The 8,444-nt window shown below is 37.6% G+C and overlaps 1 gene segment (V, D, J or C); it reads right to left on the bottom strand.

Moving 5' to 3' along the window:
- Positions 1-5,119: 5,119 nt before the first annotated feature.
- LOC119819786 lies at positions 5,120-5,614 on the bottom strand. The segment is given in 2 exon segments: positions 5,120-5,445; positions 5,529-5,614. Coding segments are annotated over 2 exon segments (372 nt in total).
- Between the last annotated feature and the right edge of the window lie 2,830 nt (positions 5,615-8,444).

The following is an 8,444-nucleotide window of genomic DNA, read 5'->3' as shown; positions in this document are numbered from 1 at the left end:
ACTAGAAGAAGGGAAACATACAAACTCTAATACAAAAAAAAAGTCTGGAGTAAAAAAACACTGTTCATTAATATCACTTAATATCAATGGACTCAATTCACCTATAAAAAGGCACAGGCTAAGAGATTGGATAGAAAAACAAGATCCAACATTCTGCTGTTTACAAGAAACACACCTCAACCATAAAGACAGATAGCTACTCAGAGTAAAGGGCTGGGAAAATGTTTATCAAGCAAATGGACCTAAGCAACAAGCACGTATGGCCATACTAATTTCCAACAAAGTTGATTTCAAACTAAAATCAATCAGAAGAGATGGAAAGGGACACTTTATACTCATAACAGGAAAAATCCATCAGAGTGAAGTCTCAATCCTGAATATCTATGCCCCTATATAAAAGCACCCACCTATGTTAAAGAACATTACTTGAACTCAAGGCAGCCATCAAACCACACACACTAATAGTAGGAGACTTCAACACTCCTCTCTCACCAATGGACAGGTCAATCAGACAGAAATCTAACAGAGAATTAAAAGACTTAATGGAGGTAATGAACCAAATGGACTTAACAGACATCTCTAGAACATTCCACCCAAATAGGAAAGAATATACCTTCTTCTCTGCAGCTCATGGAACCTTCTCAACAATTGACCACATACTCGATAACAAAGCAAACTTCCACAGTTACAAAAAAATATTAGTAACCACCTGCATCTTATCGGATCACCATGGATTAAAATTAGAATTCAACAACAATGCTACCCCCAGAAAGCCTACAAACTCATGGAAACTGAACAGTCAACTACTGAACCACAGATGGGTCAAGGAAGAAATAAAGAAAGAAATTAAAGTTTTTCTTGAATTTAATGAAAATAAGGACACGACATACTCAAACTTATGGGACACTATGAAAGCAGTGCTAAGAGGAAAGTTCATAGCACTAAGTGTCCACTTAAAGAAAACGGAGAAAGCACTCATTGGAGACATAACAGCACACCTGAAAGCTCTAGAAAAAAAGAAGCATACTCAACTAGGAAGAGTAGAAGACTGGAAATAATCAATCTGAGGGCAGAAATCAACAAATAGAAACACAGAAAACAATCCCAAGAATCAATGAAACAAAAAGCTGGTTCTTGAAGAAAATAAACAAGATTGGCAAACCTCTATCCAAACTAATCAAACAGCAGAGACAGAACATGCAAATTAATAAGATCAGAAATGAAAACGGGGACATAATCACAGACACAGAGGAAATTCAAAGAATCATTAGATCTTACTACAAAAGCCTATATGCCACAAAATTGGAAAATGTAAAAGAAATGGACATTTTTTTAGATAAGTACCATATACCAAAGTTAAACCAGGGCCATGTGAACAATCTAAATAGTCATGTTAGTTGCGAAGAATTAGAAACTGTTATCAGAAACCTCCCAATCAAAAAATGCCCAGGACCAGATGGTTTCAATGCAGAATCTACCAGAACTTCCAAGAAGACCTAATACCTATACTCCTTAAGGTATTTCATAATATAGAAACACAAGAGTCACTGCCAAATTCCTTTTATGAGGCTACAGTTTCCCTGATACATAAACCACACAAAGATTCAACCAAGAAAGAGAATTCCTGGCCAATCTCACTCATGAACATTTACACAAAATTCTCAATAAAATACTGGCAAACCAAATTCAAAAACACATTAAAAAATTATCCACTACTATCAGGGCTGTTTGAACATAGGACAATCTATCAATGTAATTCATCATACAAATAAACTGAAAGAAAAAACCATATAATCATCTCATTAGATGCTTAAAAAGCATTTGACAAAATTCAACACCCCTTTATGATAAAGATCTTGGAGAGATTAGGGATACAAGTGTCATTCCCAAATGTAATAAAGGCTATTTATAGCAAGCCAACAGCTAATATCTAACTAAATGGAGAAAAACTAAAGGATATCCCTCTAAATTCAGGAACACAACAAGGCTGTCCACTCTCTCCTTATCTCTTCAATATAGTGCTTGAAGTTCTAGCAATAGCAATGAGACAACATAAGGGAATCAAGGGGATTTGAATTGGAAAGGAAGAAGTTAAAATTTCATTATTTGCAGATGATATAATAGTGTACATAAGCGACCCCAAAAACTCCAGCAAAGAACTCCTACAGCTGATAAACTCCTTTAATACCGTGGTAGGATACAAGATCAACTCCATAAAATCAATTGCCCTCCTATACACAAAGGATAAGGAAGCAGAGAGGGAAATCAGAGAAGTATCACCTTTCACGATAACCACAAATAGCATAAAATATCTTGGGGTAACTCGAACCAAAGAAGTGAAAGATCTATTTGACAAGAACTTTAAGTCATTGAAGAAAGAAATTGAAGAGGATACCAGAAAATGGAAGGATCTCCCTTGCTCATGGATTGGGAGGATCAACATAGTAAAAATGGCAATTCTACCAAAGACAACATATAGATTCAATGCAATTCCCATCAAGGTCCCATCAAAATTCTTCACAGATCTTGAGAGGACAATAATCAACTTTATATGGAAAAACAAGAAACCAAGGATAGCCAAAACAATCTTATACAATAAAGGTACTTCTGGAGGCATTACCATCCCTGACTTCAAACTCTATTACAGATCTACAGTATTGAAAACAGCTTGGTATTGGCATAAAAACAGAGAAGTTAACCTATAGAATTGAAGAGAAGATCTCAGAGCTTAACCCACAAACCTATGAACACCTGATTTTTGATAAAGGAACCAAAAGTACACAATGGACGAAAGAGTGCATCTTCAACAAATGGTGCTGGCATAACTTGATGTCAACCTGTAGAAGAATGAAAGTAGATCCAAATCTATCACCATGCACAAAACTCAAGTCCAAATAGATTAAAGACCGCAATATTAATCTGAACACACTGAGCCTGATAGAGGAGAAAGTGGGAAGTACTCTACAACATTTGGGCACAGGAGACCACTTCCTACGTATAGCCCCAGCAGCACAGACATTAAGGGCAACATTGAATAAATGGGACCTCCTGAAGCTGAGCAGCTTCTGTAAAGCAAAGGACACTGTCACTAAGACACAAAGGCAGCCTACTGACTGGGAAAAGGTCTTCACCAACCCCTCAACTGACAAAGGTCTGATCTCCAAAATATATAAGAAACTGAAAAGACTAGACTTTAAAATGCTAATTAACCCATTTAAAAATGGGGCTCTCAACTGAACAGAGAATTCTCAACAGAAGAAGTTCAAATGGCCAAAAGACACTTAAGGTCATGTTCAACTTCCTTAGCAATCAGGGAAATGCAAATCAAAACAACTTTGAGATACCATCTTACACCTGTCAGATTGGCTAAAATCACAAACACCAAATATAGCCTTTGCTGGAGAGGTTGTGGAGTAAGGGGTACATTCATCCATTGCTGGTGGGAATGAACACTTGTGCAACCACTTTGGAAAGCAGTGTGGCGGTTTCTCAGGAAATTTGTGATCAACCTACCCCAGGATCCAGCAATTCCACTCTTGGGAACTTACCCAAAAGATGCCCAATCATACTACAAAAGCCTTTATTCAACTATGTTCATAGCAGCATTATTTGTAATAGGCAGAACCTGGAAACAACCTAGATGCCCTTCAGTGCAAGAATGGATGAAGAAACTGTGGAATATATACATATTAGAATACTACTCAGTGATAAAAAACAATGACATCTTGAATTTTGCATGCAAATGGATGGAAATAGAAAACACTATTCTGAGTGAGGTAACGCAGACCCAAAAAGATGAAGATGGGATGTACTCACTCATAATTGGTTTCTAGCCATCAATAAAGGACATCGAGCCTATAATTCGTGATCCTTGAGAAGATAATAAGAAGGTGAACCCAAAGAAAAGCATATAGTTATCCTCCTGGATATTGGAAGTAGACAAGATTGCCTGGCAAAAATTGGGAACTTGGGGCCGGCGGGGATGAGAGTACGGGGAGATGGGGAGAAAATAGTTTGAAGGGGAGAATGGGGAGAGCTTGGGGAATGGGATGGTTGGGATGGAGGAAGGGTGGATATGGGAGCAGGGAAGCATATATCTGAATTAAGGGAACCATCTGAGGGTTGTCAAGAGACTTGACTCCAGAGTGGTTCCCAGAGATGTCCCCCGCTAGTTCCTTAGGCAGCTGAGGAGAGGGAGCCGGAAAAAGCCAGATCCTATAGCCATACTCATGAATATCTTGCATATCACCATAGAACCTTCATCTGGCGATGGATAGAGACAGAGACAGAGCCACACATTGGAGCACTGGACTGAGCTCCCAAGGTCCTGATGAGGAGCAGAAGGATGGAGAACATGAGAAAGAAAATCAGGACTGTGAGGGGTATGTTCACCCACTGAGACGGCAGGACAGAACTAATGGGAGATCACCAAGACCAGTTGGAATGGGACTGATGGAACATGTGATCAAACAGGACTCTCTGAATGTGGCTGAAGGTGGAGGCTGACTGAGAAGCCAAGGACAATGGCGATGGGATTTGATTCTACAGCATGGACAGTCTCTGTGTGAGCCTTGTAAGTTTGGATTCTCACCTTCCTGGACCTGGGGGTGTTAGGAGGACCTTGGGCTTAAAATAGTGTAGGGAACCTTGATGGCTCTTTGGCCTGGAGAGAGAGGGAGTTGGGGTATGGGTGGAGGGGAGGGGAGGGAAGGGGAAGGAGGGGAGGAGATGGAAATTTTTAATAAAAATGAGAAAAAAATTAAGAAGCACAAATTCATGCTACCCAAGACTGTAAGAGTTTTGGTTTGGTCAGAAGCTATTTATGTGAACTTTACTGGTAATATTCATATTAAACTTTATTCAAAGCAACTCCAAAAAGTTCATCTCTTTGAATTCAAAGATAATTCTTTCACTGTGTTTTAACACAATTTTTCTATCTTTACAGTTTTATTATGGAGAAACATGTAAATAGGGGTCAATTAGTATCCTTTTATTTATAGAGAAGGAGGCAGGAAAAAAGACACTCAGAAAGATTATTTCTGTGTAAATCTTCAGGCTAGTCTTCTCTGTCATCTCAGTTCCAGGGCAACTTCCTGCTCCTTCACAGTTTCTGACACACTCAGGATGTGGTTGCAACACTGTGTCTTGCACAGTAATAGATCCCAGAGTCTTCAGAAGTCAGGCTTCTGAGCTCCATGTAGGCTGTGTTGGAGGATTTGTCTGCAGTCAGTCTGGCCTTGCCCTGGAACTTCTGATTGTAGTTAGTTTCACCAAAAGCAGGAAAAATACTCGTAATCCACTCCAGGCCCTGACCAGGTCTATGCTTCATCCAGTTAATATAGCTATAAGTGATACCATCAGAGGACCTGCAGGACAATTTCACTGAGGTCCCAGGCCTCACAAGCTCAGGCCCAGACTGCTGCAGCAGTACCTGGGAGTGTACACCTGTAGAGAAAAGACAGTTTAGGTGTCATTGTCACCTCTCTCCCTGTTTCCTCTTTAGATTTGGAACTAGAATGCTCCTTTACCTGTAGTTATTGACATGAGGAAGAGAATGATCAAGCTCCACTCCATGGTAAGGACCTGTGTGCTCAGCGACTGTGGAGAGGACACTGATCATATGTTGTTCTGGGGTGTGGACATCTCTAAATTTACCTTGTAATTTGTATATTCATGAACAGTGTACCTTTTAGATAAGGTCCAAGTACAGCTTTAGAATAAAGAGGTAGTCTAACTTTTGTTGGCAGCAAGATGCTAAATTTCAAGTTCTAATCTTTTCAGAGGAAATAAAGCTCATACTATATCCCCAAGTTGTGTGCAGTCCTGTGGATGTAACATCAAGTCATAAATTTTCAATTTACAAAGAGACTTCAGCCAGACACAGTTGTTCCTCTTGTGACAAAACATTTATAGTTAGTAGGTATGAAAATGATTTTAATCCTTGTCAATTATGAGAACTTTTAGTGTTTTCTCATATACATGAAGTTTGCAAGTGTTTCTCCAGAAGATTGCATACTAAAAAACTTAAACAAATGATCAAATGAGAAAATGTCTCAGAAATTTTTGCACACAAATGTTATTTCCGCATTGTCTATAGTAGATAAATTATAGAAAGAAACTACATGTCTTTGAACAAATGACTTTATCACGAAAACATGATATATATGCTACAAAACATAATTTATTTATCAGTAATGTATAAGGAAATTATATAACTTTGAGGAAAATGAATGCAATTGGTGATGACATTATTAATTTAAGACTCTCTCAGAAATAGATATTATCTGAGTCCTATTGTATTCCTTACATATCATATAGTTAGAAATAATTGTGAATGCACATATGTAAGGACGTAGAACTGAAAATGTCCAAAGAAATAAAAGTGGCAAATGGATAAGAAAGGGCAAGAAAATGTTAAGATAACTTTATAGGATAAAAATATACAGTGGACATTATACACCTAAAGGAAAATGCTAAACATACGGAATATTGTTATTTCAGAATGATTTTGTTCATCCCTTGCAATTTTCATTTATGAATGCAATACATTTTGATCATATTCTAGACCACTATGTCCCTCTTGCTCCCCTTATGATCTCCAAAAGCAAAAGATCTTTCTTCTAACATATTGATCTCTTTTGTTTTATTAATAATTCATTAAGTCTAATACATGCTATCTGTATGGATATGGTATGTGTTATTGACTAGGTCATAAGTAGCCACTAAATGGGCATACTTCTAAAAAAAGTAACTGACTTTATATGCATTGTTCCAATCCTAACATATCTGCAGCTGGCAGTGATCCATGGGGAGTCCCTCCACTACCTGTGTTGTAGTCTTTTAAGATATACTTTGTTTAGTAGGAGGAAGGGGCAGGGCACACATGTGCCAAGGAACTTAGAAGACAACTTATGGAGTTCAGTTCTCTTCTAGTAAGAGGTGGCTTTCAGAAATCAAACTAATATTGTCAGTTTTGTTAAGAGACATATTGACCTTCTTAACCTTTCCACAGGCTTTCATGCTATAATTTTAACTTATTTCATTTTGTGCAGGTCTTATGCTGGTAACAACAGCTGCTAAGAGGTCATTTGTGCAATGAGAACACATCAATCACTGTAGATAGAATTCTATGGCGTTCAACCTCATTCTCTGAACCTTACATTCTCTCTTTTCTCAGTTCCATGATGATCCGTGATTTGGGGGAAAGAGGAATTTGATATAGAGGATTCACTGTGACTGAGTATTCAGTCATTCATTCTCTGCACTTTGAACAGTCATGAATGTCTACAATGATCATTATACACTGCACACAGATCCGTCCATGATCAAGGCTGAAACCAGCACATATATATATATATATATATATATATATATATATATATATATATATAATTTATATGCAGTGAGACAACATGACCATCAGCTAGGGTCTACTTGGCTATATCATTCCTAGTCATGAGTTTTGATCATGTTTATCTGGGATTGTGATTTTCCTGTAGAATAGGACACAAATCCTATTACAATGCAGTTATTCAACATGTAACAGGAACCACTACTTGGTACTGCTTACCTGGAGCTTGATAGATTAGTCTGCAAGGCCTGGTACTGTGTGAGATTATTGACATCTTTCTCTCCCTGCAGGCTTCACAGCACCTTCCTTCACTAGAAAACAAAACCAGCATGGTGAATTTCCTGTTCAGTTCAAGATAGCCTGCCACCAAAGACCTTAGTTCACCAATGAAATTCAGATTAAAACAACCCTAATGATACATTATTGCCTTAGTAAGAATGACTATAAACAAGAAAATAAAAGACAAAATGCAGGCATGCATGTGGGGAAAGGGTAATCTATAATCACATGTTGATGTAAGTGTAAATTTTCATAGTAACTACAAATTAAGTTGTTGATAGCTAAAAGATTCCTGTACAATAAAAGAACTTCTGGAGGTATCACCATCTCAAATTTCAATCTGTACTGTAGAGAAAAATAATAAAAATTTCATTATGTTGACAAAAAACAGACAGGTTGATCAATGGAATTGAACTGAAGGCCCATATAAAATCTGCACACCTATGGACACTTGATTTTTGAGAAGGAAGAAAAAATTACACAATGGAAAAAAGAAAGCATCTTCAACAATGGTGGTTTAAATAAATGTCAGCACACAGAAGAGTGCAAATAGGTCCATATCTATCATCCTGCATAAAACTCAAGACAAAGTGGTTAAAAGACCTCAATATAAAACCAGGTACACTGACCTGATAAAAGATAAAGTAAGGGATAGCCTTGAACACATTGGCACAAGAGATAATTTCCTGAACAGACCATTAATTGCACAGGCAATAAGATCACCAATTAACAAATAGCACCCGATGAAACTAAAAAGCTTTTGTAAGGCAAAGGAAACTATCAAAATTATTAAATGGCAGTTTTACAGAGTGGT

Source organism: Arvicola amphibius, chromosome 7 (assembly GCF_903992535.2).
Source record: "Arvicola amphibius chromosome 7, mArvAmp1.2, whole genome shotgun sequence".
NCBI classification, from domain to species: domain Eukaryota; kingdom Metazoa; phylum Chordata; class Mammalia; order Rodentia; family Cricetidae; genus Arvicola; species Arvicola amphibius.
This window is presented reverse-complemented; position numbering and strand designations above follow the sequence as displayed.